Source organism: Haliotis rubra, unplaced genomic scaffold (genome assembly GCF_003918875.1).
Source record: "Haliotis rubra isolate DU_JTF1 unplaced genomic scaffold, ASM391887v1 Scf145, whole genome shotgun sequence".
Taxonomy (NCBI): domain Eukaryota; kingdom Metazoa; phylum Mollusca; class Gastropoda; order Lepetellida; family Haliotidae; genus Haliotis; species Haliotis rubra.
The window spans coordinates 280,287-306,115 of NW_025765392.1; the positions used below are offsets into that span (position 1 = coordinate 280,287).

General features: G+C 37.8%; 2 protein-coding genes across 2 annotated transcripts in view; both read right to left on the reverse strand.

Moving 5' to 3' along the window:
- LOC124269432 (multidrug resistance-associated protein 1-like) overlaps nt 1-12,300 on the reverse strand; it is a 36,884-nt gene extending 24,584 nt beyond the window's left edge. The window contains exons 1-9 of the mRNA XM_046704437.1: nt 12,187-12,300; nt 11,525-11,608; nt 6,235-6,411; nt 4,767-4,898; nt 4,092-4,220; nt 3,334-3,450; nt 2,611-2,666; nt 2,043-2,181; nt 371-636 (exon numbers count right to left, since the gene is read on the reverse strand). Of these exons, the coding sequence (XP_046560393.1) occupies nt 371-636; nt 2,043-2,181; nt 2,611-2,666; nt 3,334-3,450; nt 4,092-4,220; nt 4,767-4,898; nt 6,235-6,411; nt 11,525-11,557 (1,049 nt within the window). The 5' untranslated portion in view covers nt 11,558-11,608; nt 12,187-12,300. The remainder of the gene's footprint in view (nt 1-370; nt 637-2,042; nt 2,182-2,610; nt 2,667-3,333; nt 3,451-4,091; nt 4,221-4,766; nt 4,899-6,234; nt 6,412-11,524; nt 11,609-12,186) is intronic.
- A 7,002-nt stretch (nt 12,301-19,302) lies between these two features.
- LOC124269476 (multidrug resistance-associated protein 1-like) overlaps nt 19,303-25,829 on the reverse strand; it is a 48,998-nt gene continuing 42,471 nt past the window's right edge. Inside the window, 7 exon segments of the mRNA XM_046704477.1 lie at nt 19,303-19,851; nt 21,007-21,201; nt 21,994-22,160; nt 22,789-22,947; nt 23,320-23,466; nt 24,228-24,329; nt 25,220-25,346. Coding sequence (XP_046560433.1) covers nt 19,740-19,851; nt 21,007-21,201; nt 21,994-22,160; nt 22,789-22,947; nt 23,320-23,466; nt 24,228-24,329; nt 25,220-25,346 — 1,009 coding nt within the window. The 3' untranslated portion in view covers nt 19,303-19,739.

A 25,829-nucleotide genomic window follows, 5' to 3' on the forward strand; every position in this document is an offset into this window, starting at 1 on the left:
AAATCATCTAACGGTTTAAACTTGGCAACATAATAATATATTGTTGCAGAGGTACTCTGAAAGAGGTAGAAGGAGTTCTTGCATATATTCTTTTAAGATTTCAGAAGTGTCAATTTGTCTGTATGTTTCCCCCCCAAATCTGAGTCGCACTGCTAACAAAACTTCGCAGCGTCTGCGACGCTATCTTTGTTGACACTGGCAAGCTCGGATGTAACGGCGGCTTAGCTGATTGGCTACTGTGAGAATGCGGAGCCAGCAAAGGGAGGTAATATAATTATCCGGCCAAGCCGTGGATGCATCCAGGGTATAGTGGGGAGTGATCGTAACGTATACCCTGGAGATTATCGAGGATGTGTCTCGGTCAACTTACCCCAGGATCTGTGGCTTAAACACAAGAAGTAAATCATAAACTAGTTTGGGGAAATGGCTGATTAGCACTGGGATGCCAAATGTCTTCACCAGGGCCCGCAAAAGAGATGGATATTTGTTGGTCTTCTTTGATGGTGTGGATACAGTTTCCTCTTTGCCTGCCTTCTTAGAGTCGATATTGTGTGAGAGGAGTGGAGTTGTCTCATCTAATGAGTGATGGTTGGTGAAACGGACATAGGTGTTGTCTGTTTGCTTCTCAGTTTTCCTGTAATACAGAATACTGTTAAACATGAAATTAATGTGAAATATGTAACAAAATATGCATCTGAATATACTTTAAGTTTGTTGGGTTGAATTCACTGCCATGCTGGAAATAATCACACATACTACAAGATTGTTCCAGGAGTTGACCTAACACATTTTAATGTAACCAGCAGGCCCCACAAATACATTCAGATTAAAAGGGAAAAATGGACAGAGGGCGATGAAGGAGAGAGTGATAAGAGCTAGTCTCAGGTCACGTGGGACCGGTTTTGGTGGGAACAAGGGAGGTAACTCAGGGTCAGTGATTGTATGGAGGCTTCAGTGAATTTGAATGGGATTCAAGGTTTCCACTTGACCATCGAAGGAGAAGGGAGATAAGCAATAATCATGAATCAGGATAAGGACAAATTATAGAAATTGTAATAACTCTAGACTGTAGAAAAGTGATGATGTTATTTGTATGGTGTCTTTATGGTGACTAAAACACAACAGTATCATAACGGGATAAAATGTGGACTGTTTTACCTTTTAGCTAGCCTCTTACACTTTTTTGAATTGGCCAATGGCCAATGTGGTTAAGGAGACCAGTGTTCTGAATGATATGATCTTCACCTTTGACCAAAGCAGGAATCATCCAAAAGAGGGTAATACATGGTTTATGATATCCTTTATTAAGAATACTTTTTATAAACCCACTTTTGAGTGAGATGTTTCTACCATATGACCTTGACTGTTGATATTTTCTGAGCATCTACCAAAAAACTTTCCCATGGAAATTCGGAATAAGTCCATGGTAGGATATCATCTAATGTCAGTAATCTTTCTGCGATATTCAAGAGGCAGCATGATTTAAAATTACTCATACAACAACAGCTCATATGTTACTTTGATGTTTGGAATAATTGCAAGTGCTATGAGAGTCATTAATCAACATGTGAACAAAAGTTAGATAATGTTAGATATTTCCATGACAAGGACATAATTTTATCTTACGAAAAGAACTAAATGCTGACCTTGACTAATCTCAAGACATTTTGAATGTTCAGAAAAATGCACATTCCATTAAACACCTGATTTTTCACCTGTTCCTTTCACCGACTACCGTCAACTCCACAGACACCAGAGATGTGGAGCGGTGAAAGGGTTTAATAAAGAACTTACCATCAAGACTAATTTCACATGCATGTGTGTAGCTGCTTGTACTCACTATTTATCCTGGCTTTATGTTGCTAGCCCAATGAGATGCATTTAAACTGGGTACCCAGCTGACACACATTATGACTTAGCCGATCAGCCCTTGTTTTATCTCATTACCAAGTACCAGGCTTGGTAACAAGTAACATCATTTTAATCTGTTGGTAGATGATGGGAAGGTGGCTATGTGTGCATATAACTTCCTATGGCTCACCTTTTGTTGCTTTAAAATCTTCATTCACTTGATGCCAGTTGGGAAGGAAAGGTTCCATTAGTTTTCTACAGGTATCATCTGGATGAAGGTCATACACATCATTCTCCTTTACAGGGGTCTTGTAGCCGTTCATAACAAGTCTGTAACAAAAACAATACAATTTCTTGCCATACCTTTCCTTCATATACCAATTGGTGATTGAGTTGTGTGTAAGAATGGTTGTACACCACTTTTAGCAATACTACAGCAATATCACGGTGGGGGACACCAGAAATGGCCTTCACACATATCCCATGTTGGGAATCAAACCTGGGCCTTTGGTGTGATAAGCGAATGCTTTATCCACTATGTTACCCCACTGTCCCTGATGATTGAGTAAGTGCATGAATTTAGGTGAAAGTTAAACCAACTCCATTATGTTTTCCTCTTATGTTCTGATGGCCTCAGTACCATTAATATAAATATAAATTGAGCCTTATAAAGAAACACATAAAACTGTTTGAATGAGTATAGTTTTATGCCATTTTAGCAACAGAAGGACAATATATGCAGCAGAAGATGACACCCACCTTGCTGTCCACTCATATAGAACCCTTGATAAGAAAGAGGCATCTACCTCTGGAGACTGGAAGACAAGAAGTAAACTCTAATGACATGAGGTCTTTCAATAGTCCAGTATAACTGTCTGTTGTAAAGAAGTTACTTAATCCTCAGATCAGATATACGTTGGTTTCCAGGCAATGACTATTTAATATATTGTACCTACAAGAGATAAGGAAACTGAAGAAATGATAGTGAAAGTACAATTTCCATTAAAGTTGCTTAAATTCATTCGGGTGTGAAGATGAATATCTGGTACTCATTAATTACTTCATATTCAGTAAAATAAACAATTAATTTATACCATCCTACACTGTAATGGCAGAATTGTTGGTTAATGCAAGACCAAGGCTTTACATGCTAACATACAACATGTAATGAAGACTTAAGTTATAAATACTAAGTGAAGAAATACTGAAATGAAACAACCCCTTAATAAACAATTGCCACATTTAACACCAAGCATTTGTGACAACGTTCTGAACTAGACACATGGTGCATGTGATGATTTCTTGGTACCGAACAACCAGCTTTCTCATCGGAATCTTTATATGAAAATTCATGTCTTTGAACATGTGCAGATATTAACATGTATTAAATTTACTCTATCAATTTTGTTCGAAGTTCCATAGGCATAAGCTAACACAGCATGAACTCAAAGAATTGTTTTTTAAGACTGTCTAGTATCTTACTGTTGCTATGTAGGTTTTCCCCCTTTTCTCTGCAAATGAGTGTAGAACTAGTTGTACTATAAGGAGTAAATAGTAGCAGTAGAACATGGAGCACTTCAGGATATCTGTTGAACATGTCTGAAATGATGATGGAAAGGGTGGTTCACAATACACAGTTACAGTACATACAACCCAAATACAGGTACAATAGAACATAGGTACTGCAAGGTGTATTGCTAATATGTCTGAAACAATGACAATATTAATCGGCTATTGTCATAAAAAATGACCAAGTCTGCAATGTTGCAAAGACTGACTGACTGAGTTTGGTTTTACGCCGCTTTTAGCAATATTCCAGCAACATCACGGCGGGGACACCAGAAATGGGCTTCACACATTGTACCCATCTGGGGATTCGAACCCGGGTCTTCGGCGTGACGGGCCAACGCTTTAACCACTAGGCTACCCCACCCCCCCCAATGTGGCAAAGAAATATGGCAAGGACACTTTCAATATTACTTCACTCATTATTTTGAGAGAAAATATACCATATTGAAAAAACAACAGAAAAATTGAAGTTATCATACATAATTTGCTTCGAGCAAACCTAAACAAACATCCTTTTGCAGTTTTTATCAGGTAAATAGACCCACATTTATGTACACAAAAATCCATCATAAAACAAATTCCATCTAGCTCATCATCCCTGAATTAGGTGGTGAAAATAAAAGTCAGCAACATATAACAGGTTAATCCTTGTAAAATGTCTCAGTCCCTGCCTTTTGTATGATGATGTGGTAGAAAGGGATGATCCCGGAGAGGACCAGGAACAGCCACAGGAAGAACTGCACGCCCGATGTGATGAATCCTTTCTTTCGCTCCAGCACACACAGGCCACCGGACAACAGCTGCAGACAACAGCACAGCAATGTCAACAGCAAAGTACAATAACATTGGCAGTGTTTATCTGAATGACCAGTGGATTCCAAAAAGTTATCACCCCAAGATTATATCACACTTCATTGGTGAGTTGTGTTTTCCAGCTACAACTAAATAACTCTGGACCAGACGAACTGATGTCCAGCTGACAAGAAGGAACAATGGTGGCCCAGTCATCGAAGGTGCTGCTATTAGCTATGCAGAGTTGCATCCCTTTGGCATGCCAAACATCTGTGATTGTGAGTTTGAATCCCAGTTTGCCCTGATTTATATAGTTTCAAGGTATGGCAACACTATATAGGTTCTCCTGGGTTTCACCAAACTTATAAACTTATGAGACCTGCATCACTTTGGGCTTCAACCTCCCATATTGAGCAGCCATGCTGTGGTTATATATGTAACTGTTCAAAACAGCATTGAAACCAACTCACTCACAAGAAGTTAACTTTGTTAAAGTGACTTGACAAAATAATTGCAGGGGTGCCTAATTTTTTCCAGTTGTGTATTCTACTTACAAATGTGAAGATGAGGATGATCGGGGACAGTATGTCAGCAGTAAAATATGAAGGAGACTGGTTGTCATGGAGACGACTGAGAACTTGTATCATGTTGACAAGGGTGGTCACCATCAACAGACAAGTTGTGAACTACAAGAAAACCACAAACATGATAAAACACATAAAACAGTGAAAAGAATCGCTTTTCTTGATGTGGTTCTACCAAATGATGGGCGTGATAAACCCATTATTTGTGTAATGCAATACAAATGGAGAAGAGGGAGATATTCAGTTTGTAATTTACTGCAGTATACAGGAAAACAGTATTGCCAGAACAATTGCCTAACTCTGCACTTATATTTATGAATATTGATAAGTACCATGCCTGTTATGATCTGCATAGTGTGAATATCACATGGTACAATGCCAGAACAATTGCCTAACTCTGCACTTATATTATGAATATTGATAAGTACCATGCCTGTTATGATCTGCATAGTGTGAATATCACATGGTACCATGCCAGAACAATTGCCTAACTCTGCACTTATATTATGAATATTGATAAGTACCATGCCTGTTATGATCTGCATAGTGTAGAATATCACATGGTACCATGCCAGAACAATTGCCTAACTCTGCACTTATATTATGAATATTGATAAGTACTGATGATGCCTGTTATGATCTGCATAGTGTGAATATCACATGGTACCATGCCTGTTATGATCTGCAGTGTGAATATCACATGGTACCATGCCTGTTATGATCTGCATAGTGTGAATATCACATGGTACCATGCCTGTTATGATCTGCATAGTGTGAATATCACATGGTACCATGCCTGTTATGATCTACATAGTGTGAATATCACATGGTACCATGCCTGTTATGATCTACATAGTGTGAATATCACATGGTACCAAACCTGTTATGATCTGCATAGTGTGAATATCACATGGTACCATGCCTGTTATGACCTGCATAGTGTGAATATCACATGGTACCAAGCCTGTTATGATCTGCATAGTGTGAATATCACATGGTACCATGCCTGTTATGATCTGCATAGTGTGAGATATCACATGGTACCAAGCCTGTTATGATCTGCATAGTGTGAATATCACATGGTACCATGCCTGAAACAATGACTTAGCCAGTTATGACTTCAATAGAAACAATCATTTATGACCTGAATAGAATGAAAATCACTTAGTACCAAACTGAAAACAGTGTAAAAATCACATTACAGCTTAACATTGAAATTCTGTAAACATTACAAATTATGGAGCTTTGCATAATCTCTTTATCTCTTTACCTTATCAAAATGGCAAATACTCAATAATATATGGAGCCATACCTAACACATAAATTATTTCATTGTTATTTCAGAAACAATACATGAACTCAATAGTTGTGCTCTTATGACAGGAATATCAGAAGATAGGCAATCACCCAATTGCATGAACTGTGTGACAAAACTTACCAACTTCGCAAGGAATAAATGGCTTAATTTGATGACATCATCACTTTGCAATGTGAGGTAGTACACATAAAATGGTGACAGCAGCCACAACCAGCCACATGGCAACCACACTAGGAGCGTGTCTTGGAAGCAGCTGGTAAACTGCGGCCAAGTGTTGTACCATGTTAGATTTGTATCCTGGAACAGAACAACGTTTAATCAGGTCACATGTGTTCTCAACATCTACTGATCTTGGTTATTTAGGCAGAAATGGTCACATGTGGATCGTGTCAGTAATTAAAAGAACTAAAAATTCCAGTTGGTTTTCACTTCCAGATGTTTTCAAGGATATTGTCTCAGATTCTTTGATATCCACTGTCTTGGATCCAGCATGTCACAACTCAAGATTCCACTTAGGTGTATATGTTCTATACTGACAAATATTTCAAATTATATACATTTAAACTGTTGGGAAATATGGACACAAGTCTTACCCATATTATTTACACATGCTGATGGTTTGTGTAGTTGTACATATTTTTAACAACCAAAGACACTCACTCACTCATTCACTTGCACAACCACAAACCTGACAAACCTTTCAGTTTCAAAGTTCTCATGTGGAGAACATACTTGGAAAGGTTTGAGGAAACAAATTCACAAATTTCAAAATGGGAGGTGGTCCACAATGTGGTTAAAGCCTTCGCTTGTCACTCTGAAGTACGGGTTTGATTACCCACATGGGTACAATCAAGACCTGGGGATTTACAGTGTCCAGTGCTAAAAGCGGTGTAAAAACCATATATGCCCACTCACTCACACACAAAAATAACACATACAACTTAGACTTAACGACTCCCATCTTCTATAAAATAGGGAGTACTTATCCAGTTGTGGCAGCATGCTCCTGTGATCAAGATGACGCTCTGGTAACACCTGTCGCTGTCACGTAGATTGTACAAATTTGCTTACCTCTTCCTAATTACGTGGTAAGCCTGGAACTGTTTTAAATCATTAACATTATGTAACATCCATTAGACTTGGTTTTGAGTAAGTTGTTCATGTTTGCAAACCAAGGCCTGATTTGCGTTGCTTGATGTGATTATATGGACATTAGTGTATGTGAGAATCTCAGCCATCAACCAATGCTTCCAGATGATGCAGGTCACGGCTTTAAGAAGAGTGTGATCAAACATTATGTTTACTACTTAACACTGACTTATCTACATAAAAGGCTCATGATTTAAAGGCGTAGTCATGTCCCCATGCGTGTCTCCAAACAGGCCACATATATACTAGTACATAATACTTGTATGTATATTCCATACATTTTCCTTGAAGGCACAATTTCACACATTTTCGACAATATTTTGGCATATATTATCTATATTGGGGCATATGCACTTTAGCTGCTATTGATGCAATAATCCCTCAAGACCTGCCTGAAATCGATAATTGAAACTTCGAGGCGAACAGCTTCCAAACAGAGAACACTTGCCATATATGAAATGTAAACAATTGCTCCGTACATCAATAACTCTATGTGGTTCGCTTGAAATAATTTTCAGCCGGTAGAGGGGGCGTGATTCGATTTAATGCAATATTGCATTAATTCATTCAAACTTTTTCATTTAATATTGTAATCTAAATACTTAACTTAAAAAAAATAAATTATATGGTAGCTTCCCAGAGGGCTGATACTATTATTGAAAGAAATGCATTATTTATTTTTAGATAAGTGTTTAGCGCTACACTCTTCCCAACTGACCCAGGATCCATTTTAAGTAAATGCTGAATCAGCAATAGTCATAAAGACTGTTGACCTTAGGTTCCTGTGTTTACTGTGACACACATTGTAAACCTTAATCAGAGAACAGTTTGCTTTGCACTACAACCATGGCTGGACCTCTGATATGTCAGACATCAATCCATAAATTTGGTCTCACAGTAATATTGTTACAATTGACCCATTCTGAAGATACATTAGGAACAAGTGGAGTGAGTAAGTATATTTTTATACCACATTTAGCACTATTCCAGCAATATCACAGCAGGGGACACCAGAAATGGACTTCCCACATAATGCACCTGTGGGAAGGAATTAAACCTTGGTCTTTGGCGTGAAAAGTGAATGCTTTAACCACAAGGCTACCCCACCCCACCACACATCCCCCTTCCTGGGAACAAGTAGAAATAATTAAACTACCAGGTATTACGTAAAATTAAATTGAATTTATATATAAACCACCAGGTTAAGTCAGAAAAATTACTTGAAATCTGTTGATTTTGAAAGAAGAGTCAACAGATTTCATTTGTTAATGAATTCTGCTACGACTAGTTACACATTATGCGGTATTTACTTTTTGGAATTGACTTGTGGGAAGAATTTACACCGTGTTTACCTGACCATTACTGAGACAAGAGTAACTGTACTGAAGAAAGACCAGTCATAAAGTGTGAAGTGGATGTCACCATACAGGGAGAGTGGTGAGGTATATTGGTATGAAATGAGGGGCAGCTATATAATACAATGTGTGTCCTGGATCAACGCGTCATCTGACTGACCTTACACCAACAAAGCAAGATACATAACACCAAGGGCAGTTATATATTACAATGTTTGATGTGGATCAACCTGTGACCTCATACCCATAAGATGAAATACATATGCATGATATCAAGGGCAGTTATATATTACAATGTTTTTGACCTGAATCACTAAGTGTTATCATAACCTGACTGCAAGGTACATCAGCAGGAGGTTAGTGACATGTTACTGTTGTTTGCCTTATCCACATAATCATGTTGCTTGGATATAGCTGGAACATAACTGAATGTTGTTTAAGGCAACAATCATTCACTTCTAGTGGTCACTTCTGCAAGTAAGTATGTATCCTAGCATACAGTAAAAAGTAAAGTTAGTAGAAAATTGAAAAAGGGGAGCTTCTTATAAACATTAATTACATAAAGTGGTTGTCACTGGCTGTGAATATAACATTTTCTATAATAATATATGTATTTGACTGTAAAAATACAATATAGTCTGCCACAGTTTCTAGACAAAGATATGCTGCTATTTCCTGTACAACGATCTATAAAACACAAGAAACAATTGTCTTTACACATTGGTCTTGGCATATATATTAAATGTATATTGATACTAACAGAAGATTTTATTGTTATGGTTTGGAGCAAAATATTATGGTTTCATACTATTGTGAACACTGCAATGAATTTTTTCTATTAATAATGATTTGACTGTAGGAATATGTATATTTTAAGTACTATTATGTTTTATTAAAAACCATCAGAAAAGATTTATAACAAGTTACTGTTTGAGCATTAATAATCAATGAAATACTCAAGGTTCTTTCCTTATGCCCTTGGGAAATAAATGAAGACTTTTAATCACCAAGTAACAAATAATTTTTTTTATTATCCCATTTCATAATGAAAACACTGAATACCTGATTCCTATGTTAACCTTCACTATCAGCTCTACACAATCCATGTTCAAGGTGCCTGCTCAAAATGAGTGAGTTTAGTTTTACGCTGCACTCAGCAATATTCCAGCTATATGGAGGCGGTCTGTAAATAATCGAGTCTGGACCAGACAATCCAGTGATCAGCAGCATTTGCATAAATCTGCGCAATTGGAAACCGATGACATGTGTCAACCAAGTCCGTGAGCCTGACTACCCAATCCCCTTAGTGGCCTCTTACGATTGGGTTGTTGAAGATCAATTCTAACCCAAATCTTCACAGGTATATGCTCAAAGTATGCTCTGATTTTCCTTTTTGTCTTGAATATGGGGTCAAGTCTCAGATGTACCCAAATTTTTATCTTGATCTATATACCTATGTGATCACAAGACACTATATGTATGCCATAGTCAACATGAATCATATACGGATCTTTTTGCTGATTATGCCACCAATATATAGGACAATGAAACTTTGATATCAAATAGTTTTACATTATTTACACATTGAATGCATTGCAACAATCTCTCTAAATTCAAGAAATTCAAATAAACAATAAACCAATGTTTATGTGCAGTTTGCATGATAGAGGCATTGAGTTTAGAATCCATGACAAATCCAGATAGGAATATAGACATATGTACACTGACAACACTAGAATACTACCTGGCCACTCTACAAACTAATTTCCTAGAGACTACTTATTCAGCACCATACACCATCTTGTGACCAGCAATACATTTACCAGGTAAACCAAGCCTGATCGAATTCCATCTGCATGTCATCATGTGTTACCAGAAGTACATACAGACATCACCCTAAATGTATCTGATGAAATGAAATATATCAACACAGGTACCTGGCTGCTAAAGTTCAAAACTCAGAGCCTTGTCTAAAGAATTAAACTTTCATCGACAAGTGTTGATAAATTTTATTTCAAAAGACAATGGACTTTTGACAATTGTATGGTGACTTATGATTTTCATGTTCTCTCTCAATAACAATCTAAAAGATCTTTCAAAATTGCCTTCGTACTGGCTATCATGGTAAAACTTGAATATGGATGTAATCAGCTAAATAAAATCAAACAAAGTAATCATAATGATCCTGGATACTAAGTAACAGTCAGCAGATCCTGGTACAAATAAGAGATGCAACTCTCCTCCGCAAATTATTGTGCCGTAGATCACATTCATAAGCACAACATAATCATGCAGCTATAATATGTACAGTCTACTGTACAACACTTTCAAGGACAACCCTGTTTATCCATATAGCCAACACTGAGATAACAGGCTAACTTAAAAGTAAACACCTCTATTGTACAAAGACACAAAACACTTTCCACAGATAAACACTGATAATAAGTGCACACATTAACACTGCTAATGAACCAACATGTTAACACTGATGACAAACATTCACATAAACACTGCTAATAAACATGCACATTAATGATGTTATTAAACACATTAACAATGCTAAAACATACACACATATTAAATATCCCTGCTTTTACAAACTGACAGGCCACCCCCAGAGATAACCAATTTAAAAATATGACATAATCATGCCTGTCACATGCATTTGTATGGAAAAAAACCCAATGTTTGATCACATATATGTCTATACTGGGAGGAACCTAAAGCTTATAAGTTGCACCATGTGAGCTCAAACAGTTGCAAAAAGGTGAAACATTTCATTAGTTCTGGGATCGAAGTATGATCTTAAGTTAGATATTGAAATCAATTATGAATTTTCAAAATCACAACAGACATGGTATATATTGAGATGGGGCACATATTACAATAAAGAGAACTGAACATACCCACAGAGGCTGTCCATGACAGAATCCCCCCATCCTGTTGAGTGATCCCCACAGACAGACTGGCTGGCTATCTCACTACTTGGTCTGTACAACATAGGACACATGGACATTCACATGGTCAGACGAAGGGGAGACAACTGCAGAAGGCAAGATATTATATAAAAAAATGTTTTGGTAGGATTTCACTGTGTTGTAGACATGACCTGAATTCTGGAAGATAGTTTATCTCTATCACATTGTCAGCACTGTTTTACATGATGTGGTGCAATACGTGAGTTTTTTTTATCACGTTCTTCTCCACACCTGAGTTCCCGCACATGTGTAGGTTCCTACACGGCTAAAATGATGAAATGGATGGAAACAAGCATAGGGATATAATCTACCAGTATACGTCTCAAACAGAGACAATGTCGTCTCTGCTTATCCGAAAAAGATAACTACTTAAGTGAGTCTTTTGGTTTTACTAGAATGACGCTCTATGTTAAGTGAGTGAGTGGGTTAAAATTTAACGGCAATATTTCAGCCATATAGTTACGAGTCTATTTTTAAGGATTTAAATACTGACAGCTGTCATGAATCAATATATTTGACAACACATTTTTGGGGTATAACTGGAAATTTTGATATGAGAACGGTAGCAAAACTTCATTGAATATGTTTACAAATTTCGGAATAGGATCCGCTGAGCAGCCCCTGTGTATGCAGCTTTGTCGTAGGAGCTTGTTGAATTCGGTATCCAACGGTATGACAACATCTGACTGACCTGCATGGGAGTCACGAGCTCATAGCGCCAAGTGCTTGAAGCTTGCTTACGTTATATAACAGAGTCGCGTCTCTCGCCTAACCGTATGTAGACACAGCAGACATGTTGAGGTGTTTGGTCAAAAATGGATAGCAACTAATGAAACAGGAATTCATGGTAAAATTTATTAAAAATGAAACATGAATATATCACTGTTGAATAAATACATCAACCGATACATCAACCAATACTAAAACCCTGCATGTATAGATAAAGAATACATCAATAAGATCTATATAAAGATGCGACTTCAAGTCTTGTTGTCGGGTATTTATCAGACAACCTTTTACAATTATCACTTGAACCAGACACCATATAACGATATTGTCTCTGCTTGAACCGACTTTACTTTACCTAGTCCAGATCATTATCATTCAGGGGATGTCATAAATATTAACGCAAACATTGAATCAAATCGCAGCTACAAATAGTAAACACCCGATTTGTTGCCATCTGAATCCTGTGAGTTAGAATTTAATGTTAAAACATTCGCGTGGATCCCTTTGCATGTCATTGTGTCCTCGGCATATTTGTAAATCCCGCTGACCACTTGTTCCAATACAAAATATAGCCATCAAACAAACAGTACGTTTATTGCAAAACTCTTAAATGCTTACTTTTGTTCTTTTGTTGCAACAGGTATTTGCAACGGTAAGAAAACACCGGACGAAGATGCGTTTGAGTCGTCCACATTTGCTTAAAACATGTGAGCACGTGCAGCCTGCTCAAATGTGATATAACTTAATCCGTTTCTCATCTGACCCCGGTATACGAACAGTGTCTCACCTAACCCCGATATACTGTGTTGCTTAAGTTTCTCATCTAACCCCAATATACTGTGTCGCTAAAGTTTTTCATCTAACCCCAATATACTGTGTCGCTACAGTTTATCATGCAACCCCGGTATACTGTGTCCGTTAAGTTTCTCATCTAAGATATTGTCTCAGTTTCTAACCCAGTATACTGTGTATACAGATTATCATAACCCCGGTATACTGTGTCGCTATAGTTTCATCTAACCCCGGTATACTCATCCTCGATAATCTTCAGGGTATACGTTACGACCTAAATATGGCCTATGTGTTCCAATTCAGAACATGCACGGACGCGTCCACTGTTCTGCTTGAACACTTGTCATTAATGGTAGCGGGTCAGAATAATAATTAGTGCAGAACCCCAAGGGTCATATTATGTAAACGACTTTGTCTAAGGCATGGAGGAGACTTTTCCGCTTTTTCCAGACGATACATCAATAATATATGTCATCATTGATGAAATCTAAGCAACAAATTGTGTCTGTAACGATTAGCCAAGAATTCTAAACTGGCCCATTTTAAATGGCAAGTGGAATCGAACCTCAATAAGACCAAAGAGTCGCAATGTCCGCTTCAATGTCAGACCAAATTACTAAATAGCTGTACTCTTGTTAATTAAGTACAAGGTGATGAACATTTAGGAATTGGGATAATAATCTTGGGACAGTTTGTGGGACTAGTAATGCGATAATTACTACGAAACAAATTGCTTTGAAAAAGAATAAGACGTAGCTCAACATTACATTTGACGAAATGAGAAATAGTTTTTCTCGTGAATATCTCAACGATCTCACACCAAGTGAAGTCTATAATATTAGCGATCATAAAGTTAGAAATATATCGACGCTACAAACGATCACATGTACAACCCAGTCCTATGCCAAATCATTTCTTCGGGATACGATTACCCTGTGGAAGATCATAACCGACGCTGTAACTAATGCCGGCTCATTCAAATAATTTCAATCCTTAATCGTTCTGGCATTATTTCCAAAACCTATACTTGTTCTAGATTCTGCCAAAGTACCGCCAGATGCTCGGGTACAGCGATGTAAACGCTGAGAATGTAGGTGTCATGTGTCAGACATTGCAGGTTATCCTGCAGGTTAAGTCCAACGAAATGCGCTATCCATGGTCATGACAGAGGATGTTTGCTTATGCTCTAACACCTTGGGCTCTACTCGTCAGGTGATAAGGATCAAAACAAACAATGCGTTATTATTCTGATAATCCAGTTTGGCCAAACAGACCACGGTTTCCCAAGCCATTATCCGTACTCTTGGAAGAGCCGTTAACGTTACCTCATCGTTGGTATCTTCTTAGACAACCCAGGTAGGATTTAGTTTACACAAACATAAAGAGACTGGACTTTATCGTGAACAAGATGCAAGAATATGGATTTTCTGAATCTTTAAACAATACCTGTATTTCGTAACCATTCCTTATCTCGTGTCTTGAAATGCATTGATCGCGACTGATGTCATAGTAAACCACCATTATTGATTGACAATACAATCCTCAGCTATGATGTCATTTCAAGAGTGACATGATTTCGATAAATAACAATAAATGTTAAATATAAACTGGATTACATGAACAATATGCTGTTGCAATGAGCGATGTTTGTTTTGGTGGACACACAATGTGAACGTTGTTTCTAACCTGTTGGGTAACAAACCTAGTAGTTGAGGAATATACACGACATACTTTGATGACTGTTTTTACCCACAAGGAAATAACATGGAAAGATTGGGATGGCTCCACCTCCTGCTAAAGCTTCAGTTTCACTGATTCAGTGAATTCCGCATCAGCAGTCATCTGATTGTAAACCACTTGAGAAAGATTGATCTGTATCATAAATTGTAACTATGTAATGTGAATGAAGAATTGCTTGTTTTTTGAATTTGATGCTATGAGTGATTGAGTGAGTTTAGTTTTACGCAGCTCTCAGCAATATTCCAGCTATATGGCGGCGGTCTGGAAATAATTGAGTCTGGACCAGACAATCCAGTGATCAACAGCATGAGCATCGATCTGCGCAATGGGGAACCGATGACATGTGTCAATCAAGCCAGCGAGCCTGACCGCCCCATCGGTTAGTCGCCTCTTAGGACAAGCATGGGTTACTGAAGACTCAATTCTAACCCAGATATTCACGGGTCTTTGATGCTATGGCATTTTCTGCTTGTAAGTAATAATGTAACAAATAGATGTGTTTTTGAAGTCATTTAAACTTTGTACTTAACATGTGTTTAAATACCTACCTGGTCTCGTCGCTTTATATGGCTGAAATATGCCGATGCAACATAAAACCCAACTCAACGCACCGATCCAGAGGCTTCTGAGAAAATACCATCTTGTCTTTCTGTCAGGTGAACTAAAACATCTTTCAATTTAAAGAAAAACACTTAAAACATTTGAGTAAAAGTTTAACAGTTTATTTGTAACTCAATAATGTTAACAAATATACATATTATTCATATATTGCAAGATCACACTATACAATCTGTTGTGGAAGATAAAACATAGATTGCAAAATATTCTGTGGGTATATATATCTTAACATTAATGTCTGCACATAATGATAAAGCAATAAATGCACACTCTCCGTGTTTGTAGTTTTAACTATCAAAGCAAAGAGCCATCTTCCATGCTTACCTTCCTATGTAATTGGGAACTCAAAGGAACTTGAGTTTCATCATTAACAATTGAAATAAAATGAGTGAGTGAGTGAGTTTAGTTTCATGCTGCACCCAGCAATATTCTTGCTATATGGTGCCGGTCTATAAATAATCATAGTCTAATAATAGTCTGGACCAGACAATCCACTGATCAACATCATCATGATCGATCTACGCAATTGGTATACAATGACAGTGAGCCTGACCACCCGATCCATTAGTCACCTCTTATGACAAGCATGGGTTACTGAAGATCAATTCTAACCCGGATCTTCACGGGTTCAAATAAAATGGTCCTTATGTCATCAACCTGTATCTGTAAAACCAACTCTTATCAGAGTCAGTGGCTCAACTTAGGCCTTAAATCATTACCCTACGAAGGCCAAATAGATATGGACCTGAAGTCATCAACCTGTGGACACAACAGATATCTGGGCCTGAATCACCCTTTGAAGAAAACTTTTATCTCAAACCAAAGTCAAAACTTTCTGCTGTGAAGACAATTTTGACCAAGAATCTTAAATTAGTATTCAAGAAGGGAAGACAACTCACAACATTGATAAACTATTCAGATGTCCTTCTAAAAAGAATGACTTAAAATCAAAATAAATACTGGCACCAAAAGGTATCCATATACACACAGTAAATGCATACAGCTAATGAAATTAGAATCATTTATCAAAATAGAGATTTCATATCCATAAAAACTACAAAGATCAGTTAAAAATCAGTTTCAGTTTTCTCGACTATATAAGTAAAAATGCTCCCCTAATGTAAAAAAGTTCATTAGTAAACAGCAGCTACATTTACTATCTGGTTAACAACAGACATACATACTTCTCAAAAAAGGACACATTGTTTTCAATTCTGATTAAAAAATACAACACAAGAAAAATATGACATTATGTAATAGAATGATTATGAATATGAAGTTATGGCATGGGAAAATCAGATAATTTTCAAACATCAACATGTTTATAACAAATAATACAAGAAGAGTTCATTTCTAGATCTTTCCAAGATTTGAGATTCTTTCTTAACAATTTACAGTTATTCTTCCTCTAATATCACAATTTCCAGCAGAATGATGAAACATAAATTTAACTGAGGAGTTCATTGGGGACAATCTAGGTTAATAAAATATAATTATGTATACATAGCCCCCAAAATATGAAAAAAGCCATATTTCTAGGACTTCATCAAAATTGTCAAACACTGTTAAACATAAAGGGCTTTATACAGTGTTTGCCAACCAAATATGGTTGTGAAATATAGGAAAACTTTGGCATATACATTTCCTAGTTCAGTGAGATTGTATATGTTGGTTTCTGGGTTTTTAAGTACTTTGTAAATCTCATTTGCATTACAGTTGCATTATAGCAATTTTGTTACTTAAATAACTACTAAAACCAAATGCTGCAATTTATAGAATATTACATAATAATAGTTTAATGTAAATGTGTGATATTAACAAAATTCAACATGAAGCAAAATGTAATTATGTACTTAGGGCAATCAGTGAACCGTCAAACAAGCTCTGGTTAGCCGCAAACAAACTTGACAAGTAAAAACATCCCCTTATACAGGCACCCCATTTTGTCTAATGGTCCCAACATCTAAATGACAAGGCTTCATTGTAAATGTAGGTGTTTGGATTCTGCAGGGCACTACTGTATTACGCCATTTGGCAGTCCCATCTAATCTGGTTCAAGTCATTTTATACTCACATTCTGTGTCCACTGAAAAATGAACATACTACTGATGCATATTACAGTTACTCAGTGACCTAGCAGTGATTACAGTACCTATGGTTCATCTACAACTAGCACCAGGCAGTAACATGGAGGCCGCCTCAACAAGTGTTTACTACGGCTTGAAACAGAATTTACATCACATGAAAGTGTGTCGGTTAATTCAGGAGGCCAACCAGAATGTCTTAAGATAACAGGATTCACATATGAATGGTGCTGACAAATCGAAATCTTAAGCCAGGGGACTCTGTGATTCACACTCATTATTATAGGATGGTATGCCAAAGGGACATAACTCTACACAGGGAATTGCTAATTACGCATGGGTCACGCAGGAAGAGTGAGCGAGCGAGTGAGTGAGTGGATTTAGTTTTACACTTCATTTAGTCATATTTCAGCAATATCATGGATGGGGACACCAGAAATGGGCTTCCCACATTGTACCCATGTGGGGTATCGAACCCGGGTCTTCCATGTGCAAGCAAACACTTTAACCACTAGGCTACCCCACCCAGGTGGAGGAAAGATGAATGAGATGACCACCTGACAAGACCACTACATCATCATACACGGAGCAACTGATACATTTGTATATATTGAAATTCTAAAGATCCTTGGGTATACAAGAAACAGACACATTTGGATATACATATTGTGTAAATTTACACAATTACCAAATGTAAAATGCAAGGCAATAAAACCAGTGTCATATCACAATAAACATTGGAACATGGTGGATGATAGATATATGGCGGATTTCTTTTTTCACAGCCATGAAAAATATAACCCATAAGCAAATATCAATTTTGCATTTTTATCCAAATGCATATGAATTTTACTCATCACTAAACAATAAAAAGATTGTTAAAATATATAACAGTGATTCAACTTGTAGATCTATTTCATGTATAATTCAGACAACAAGGCAACACTTGGCTTATTGTCTGGTGGGGGAATACCCAATCCTCAATCCCTGCAATCCATGTTGAGTAACACTCAGCATTTGGAGACAGTACTTCATGAGACAGTGTAAAGATTCGAAAATGTTTCCTCTAAAACATAAATATTATTATACCTTTTGCACTAACCTTGTACTGGACAGAATTTGTTTTTAATAACTGACAACGTATTATGATTATTATCAAAACAAGCAGAGTGATGAATGGAAATTATTATAAGAGCATATGTCTCAAGACTGGTCTTATGGGTGTCAATTTTCTGAGTGACAGCAAGAGCATGAATTCTTACACAGGTGTTGTAAGATCAGTGACACACAGGCTAATTATAGTAATTTCTATATCACTAATTTTTAAAATCCTTGATCACAACTGCTGTCTTGCCTTAGGTTAAGACATCATTTTAGAATCATGATTTTAGAATTCACTATTTACGCAAACCAATAGAGCTTTCAGTGATGTAAATGAATCCATCTGTAAAAATTGTAATACAGGTAATATTGAAAGTGAATTTCATGTATTATTTGTGTGTACCAAGTATTTAGATTTAAGAAGTAAGTATTTATCATTTGTACCAACACCTGTAAGAGATGAACAAATATTGTCCAGTCTGTTAAATTCTAAAAATATTGATATTATCAAATCTATTGCAATTTATTTAAAACATGTCTTCAATGCAAGAAATGTCACCACAACCACCACGTGCATATAATTGTAGCAAGTGTTTTTGTACTATAGGCCTTTAGGCCCGAAATACTGAATAAAAATGAATCTGAATCTGAATCTGAAGACATCATTTCTACCATGATGCCCATCCAAACTTCTGCTACAATAAGACTGGAATAATATCAACACTGCCATTCATGAGACGTAACCAATACACTGATGTGTGTGAGATGACACCTGTGCTTATGCACATAATGATTTATGAAGCTAAAATATTTCCAACCCAATGGGAAATAGAGACATCTCAGATGTATGTGTTTTAAAATACTCAATTCTGACAGGTCAGTTTCAAACCACAGTAACCACCACTGAATAAAAAGCTGATTTGTCGCAGCATCAATACACATGGTAATATTTATAGCAAAGAACATGAATATGAGACTTTAGTGATGTGTTCCCTACTCGTCCAAAGTGACTGTGGTTGTATTTGCCCTATGCTTCATGGTTTTAAGTACACTGCATCACCAGTACCGTAGCACCGGCATCACGCCAGTCCCGCATCCTCAGCCATCTTGTAGAAAACCCCGCCAGGTTTCTGGAGGAGAGACTGAGGGGAGTCAAAATCCACTACCTTGCCATTATCCAGTACCAAAATCCTGGGGAAATAATAATGATAATTACAATGATGATGATGATGATGATGAGGATAGTGATTATCAGTGATTGAGTTGGGCTTAAAGCCACATTGAACAAGATTTGAATTACATGACTGCATGTCCGCTTAATGTTGCAGGAAAGTCTGATGTGATGCAGGCTTTATACATCTTCCTCACTGAAAGAGTATGATGCAGACACACCAAGATTCAGACACTGGGATAAGCCCGATGACCATAGGATTGTTGCAACTCTGCACAGAAAAATGTAGATGCTATAAGCCTTAGCTTCAAGTACCGATTTGGCAACTTGATATAAAATAGCATCTTTTACATAAACTATGAACATTTATATTTTCCAAGTGCTTGAAGTGGATGCCAGTCTGATTGATGGTAGTATATAGAGGATACTAAACCACCTTAAGTGTAATACCATTTGTATTAAACGAGTTAATGATTTGGTATCAAACGAGCAAAAGCGAGTTTGATGCTAAATCTTTCACGAGTTTAATACAAATGGTATTTCACGGAAGCGAGTTTAGTATTCTGTTATTACTCTCCAACATATATTGATAGAAACTGCCAACAGTGTGATGACTCTTATATCAATTTTCCGCGAGTCAAGCAAGGTGTAATACCATTACGACAGAGGCATTAGCATTGTGACGTCATAACTGTAACCATTATGATATCATATGTCTAGCGGTATTACACTAGTGTAATATTGCCGTAAAAATATTACACTGCAGTATCTTCAACGGGCAAGTATTAATTCTGTAATATCCCGCATCCCCCTCTGGGTCTGCCCCTGTATCATAGCATGGAAGCTTTATGTAGGAAGCCGACAGTGAAACAGGCTGTTGACACATTCATCTGAAGCCCATTGTCATGTACACGCTATCAAAGTAAGGGTTATAAGCAGTCATTGTATTCAAACCTTCACCCACCTGCATGAACATGCATGTCTGTGCACAGCGAGACAACTAGACTATCGATGCCCTTGTTTTCCCATTGCAAACATAGATATATCTACAGGTATAAATGGATGTGAATGGTATTGTCCCTTTTCATAGATGCAAATAACATCTGTACCTGCACCCAAAGCATACTGTACTGGAACCTTCTTTACTTGTGATTTAACCAGTAATGCTTCCTCACCTGTCATAGTCCATGACTGTGTTGAGTCGGTGGGCGATGGTCATCACAGTACAGTCCTTGAACTCTGTCCTGATCGTCTGCTGGATCAGGTCATCCGTTTCCATGTCAACGGCTGCTGTAGCTTCGTCCAGAATCAGGATCTTGGTCTTCTTGAGGAGAGCTCTTGCCAGACATAGCAGCTGCCGCTGACCAACACTAGCAGAGAACGAGGGGAAATTAGCTTATAGTGTTACACTGAATCTCTGCTTGTCAAAGCAATGCAAAAGATGAAGCACTCACAGGTTGTATTTAATTTGATCAACACAAAGAAACTGATCAACAAGATACCAGTTTTTGTCACTGCATACATACCAGTAAAACACAATACCAGTAACACCCAGATAAAACAGGTAACACAATTAAAACACTCTAAAACACAACTAAAACAATCAAACCCTTCTATAGTAAGTGATGTTACAAGGGTAGTTTTACTCTAGTGAAATATTGGTTAGGATACTATTTTGTGTGTGACAAGATACACCCTTCTCCTTAACACGTCACTTATGCAGAAGGCGAGTGTAAACCTCATGCAGTGCTTGCCTCTCAGACAGGTCATTGCCCTTCTGACAAGTCCCGTTTGCAGGAAAGTCGACATGGTGTTTCTCCTATACTACCGGTATTTTTGTCTGTTTCAACATGCTTTGTGAAACGTTTGAAATGAGTTGTGAGGAAACCATCCATCTTATATACAGCCTTAGAAATTCAATCTGTTGCTAGACTACTCCAAAGGACCTCATTTCACAGTCCTCACAGTTTGTAGATCATTTTGCTTGAAAGAGACAAACATGTTTACAATGTTCAGTAATTAAAGCATTTACGACTGGTTCAGAATAATATCCTTCACATGTTGGTAAGGGAAGACTACCATAATTGATTTTCACTTGTTCATAGAACAATTTAGTTGTCTCAGGCAGACATACTAGTGTGGATTTCGAAAGACACATGTACCTGAGATTCTCCCCTCCTTCCCCACACTCATGTTGCAGTGTGTCCGGCAGAGATTGGACAAATGTCTTCAGGTGGGCGTGGTCCAGGGCTGTCCAAATCTGGCTGTCACTGTGCTCGTCAAGAGGGTCCAAGTTGATCCTGAGGCTCCCAGCAAACAGCACAGGGTCCTGGTGGGACATGGTATGTTACAGACAAGAGTTCATACCACCATTTGCAGAAAATATCAGAAATAGATACATTCAACTTCCCAAAGAGAAACATCGAGCTAAAGATTATATGTGCATGCCTACAGAATACAAGGTGCTTATCTGCCATGTTTGTCTGGTATTATTTTCTTAAATAGGGTATAAAGCTCAAAATATGTAGTTAAGTTACTCAGCCTATATTCAAAAAGTTTAATATGACTAAAAATTAAAACTTAATATCACAGTAACTCATAAACACAGTAACACACTTGTCAAATTTCATAATGGTGAGCAGATACCTCATCTGTTGCATCCATCTGGGCCACATCTCAACAGACATGTTTTTCATTTACATAAAAATGACATTTACTTCAGGTTGTTTAGGGTTAAAACACACACACACTCACACACCACACACACACCCCCCAATGACTTTGGAGGGGTTCCTGGAATGACATCTAGAAAACTTAACTTAGGAGGAAGTTCATGTGAGTACCTCACCAATATGACAAGACATATCCTTTCTCCTAAGATCATGAGTGCTGATGTCTACCTACAGTCAGGCCTATGATAAGCAGCGCTGGTACACAGCATGATTCTGTTCAGTTACCTGTGGTAAGATGGTAAGTCTCTTCCTGAGATCATGTAGTCCCAACATACTGATGTCAACACCATCTATGACTATCTGCCCTCCTGCCCCCTCGATCAGTCGGAACAGTGACAGGGTCAGAGATGACTTCCCGGCACCTGTCCTGCCCACAATGCCGACCTGGAGTACAAGGATGTTAGGATCAAACACAGCCTGTGGTTATCTCCCCTTCCAAGGGTATTACGATCAAACACAGTCTGTGAGTATCTTTCAACCAGTCTGGGATGCACAAAAAAATAACATGACAGCCTGGATCCTCAGCCTGCATCAACTATAAGCTGCATTTCTGGCAAAACAAAGTATAATGTTGCCAGGCAATAGAACATTACTCCTTTTTAAAGATTACTATGTAAGTCATTTGGAAATTCAAAACGATACACACATTGTGTACACACAATGATCACAGGATAATGTGTCAGCTATTTGTTTTACTGCTTGACACAGGCTTGCAGCTATTTGTTTTACTGCTTGACACAGGCTTGGATCAGTCACCTTCTCTCCTGGGTTGATGGTGCATGAGATGCCCCGCAGCACCAGGTCAAGACCTTGTCGATAGCGTGTCGAGTAGTCCACAAACTTGACCAGTCCAGACTGTGGCCAGTCGTGGTTGGGACGGTGTTCCCGCCGAGACCAGGCAGCCTGAAACAGAGTGATTGCAGATGCATGGGCAAATTCAGCTGTGGAACGTAGGTCAGGGAGGAAAAGTTGATAAGTTTATAATCACTGGAATCATCCACAAGACTGCCACAAACGATGTGAGTGAGTGAGTTGAGTGAGTGAGTGAGTGAGTGAGTGACTGAGTTTGGTTTTACGCCGCTTTTAGCAATATTCCAGCAACATCACGGCGGGGGACACCAGAAATGGGCTTCACACATTGTACCCATGTGGGGATTCGAACCCGGGTCTTCGGCGTGACGAGCCAACGCTTTAACCATTAGGCTACCCCACCGCCCCGTGAGTGAGTGAGTGAGTGAGTGAGTGAGTGAGTGAGTGAGTGAGTGAGTGAGTGAGTGAGTGAGTGAGTGAGTGAGTGAGTGAGTGAGTGAGTGAGTGAGTGCTGCACATTTCAGCAATTTGTTCTCTTAAGGCACATAGAAATGGGTTTCAATCGGGTTCATATTTTAGTGTGACAGATTTCAATGACTTTTCCCCCAAAGTTACTCATATATAAATATGTATTTCAATGCCTTCTTTACTTTTTTGGTTTTCCAAAACTATCCAATGCCTGAAAACTTGAACTAAAATTCCCTTACTTTTTCAGGCTCAGCTAACAGAGGTGAGCGAGGGAATCAGTGAATTCACTGATAGGGTGTTTTTCTCTCCAAACAATTTGCAAATGTTTTGCTAGCATGAGAGTGTTAGTTGTAGGAAGGTATTGCAGCATACAAAGCACTTCTCACCTCTGATGCAATCTCTGTGTACTCTTTGAGTCTTTCAACTGAAACCACTTGTGTCTCGAGATCAGAGGTCATACGAACCAACCAGTTAAGATTTCCTGTTATCTGAAAACAGACATGAGAAGAATGGCTGAAAATGATTTCTTCTGGTTAACAGATATCTCACTAAATTTTTTAGTAAGCTACATGCAATGCATACATGGCTGTTAATTTTGGTCAAAAGCATGTTAACAAAGATAACATCTGATAATATTTGATCTCATCGATATAGATCAGATTTGGAAACAACAGAATATAAAAATTTTATGTACTAAAATCATATATATCTACTGAGAAAAATGTCATAATAACAATTTTGTTCCAATTCTTTGAAGAAGAACTATAACGTTCGGTATCTGTGCCATAAACAAGACCATACTCTGATCATCCTCTAAATATGTTGGAAGTTGAACAATAATCAGGAGGTCTCCTGATCAACATAAACCTCCAAGGACTATAAATATTTTGGATGTTAAAAGCTTTAGCACGAGATTGTGTGATAGTCGATTCTAATTGGCTGAGAGCTCATCAAAACGGTACTTGAATGGCAGTCTAAGGACCCCAAATTAAGTGACTGACTGACCGCATATATGAATACAATAAACTTGTTGACCCTTTTGAAACAAATATGTTGGAAATCGCTAATACATTCGGTTTCTAAACTACATTTAGTGGTCTTTAATCAACGATAAAGGACTGCAAAAGTGAAAACAGTGCAGCTTTATCCTCTAATTAATAGGTCTTATGATCTATATTTAACTCCAATTACATTTAATATATTGGAAGGTGAACATTACTTAAAAGGTCTTCTGATTGACACTTACCTTTTAACATTTCTGGGGTTGAAAGTTAATCAGCCCATTTAACAGAGAGTGACCTTATGACATCCCCAAATATGGCTTGCCATAACAAAACAGGCTAACGGTTATTAGGCTGGTGGCCTGATTGACATTTACCTCTAAGGCATATGAGATGGAGAGGCCGACCAACCCTCCAGTGATGCTGTCGCGGGCCAGAACAGCAAACACTGAGGCTGCCAAGATGATTAAGTTGCCTAGGAACTCCAGACGGATGCCCAACCATCTGACAAAAAGAAATTTCACCTAAGTTTACAGTTGTCTCTTATAAACATTCATTGTTAAATCACACTCATGTTTGATTGTGTATGATAGAATGGCTGTCTTTTAGCAACATTCCAGCAATATCACGGCAGGGGACACCAGAAATGGGCATCACACATTGTACCCATGTGAGGAATTGAACCTGGGTCTTCAGCTCGACGGGCAAATGCTTTAACCACTAGGCTACCCTTCAAATTTTAGAACAGAAGATTGCTAGCTTTACAACAGGGCTCAATAACCAACTTATGTAATTGAACTCGACTCTCTGAGTGATCACAGCAGGTGGTCTTCAACAGGCTACTTAAGAACAGGATATATTTGTACGTTTGTCAGTACAATACTAATACTGGATTAACAAACATGGTAAATAGCTGCATTACTGACATATGGTTCACATCAACTCTAAACACAATTTACTCATTCCCTTCCTTTTCAAGACATCCAT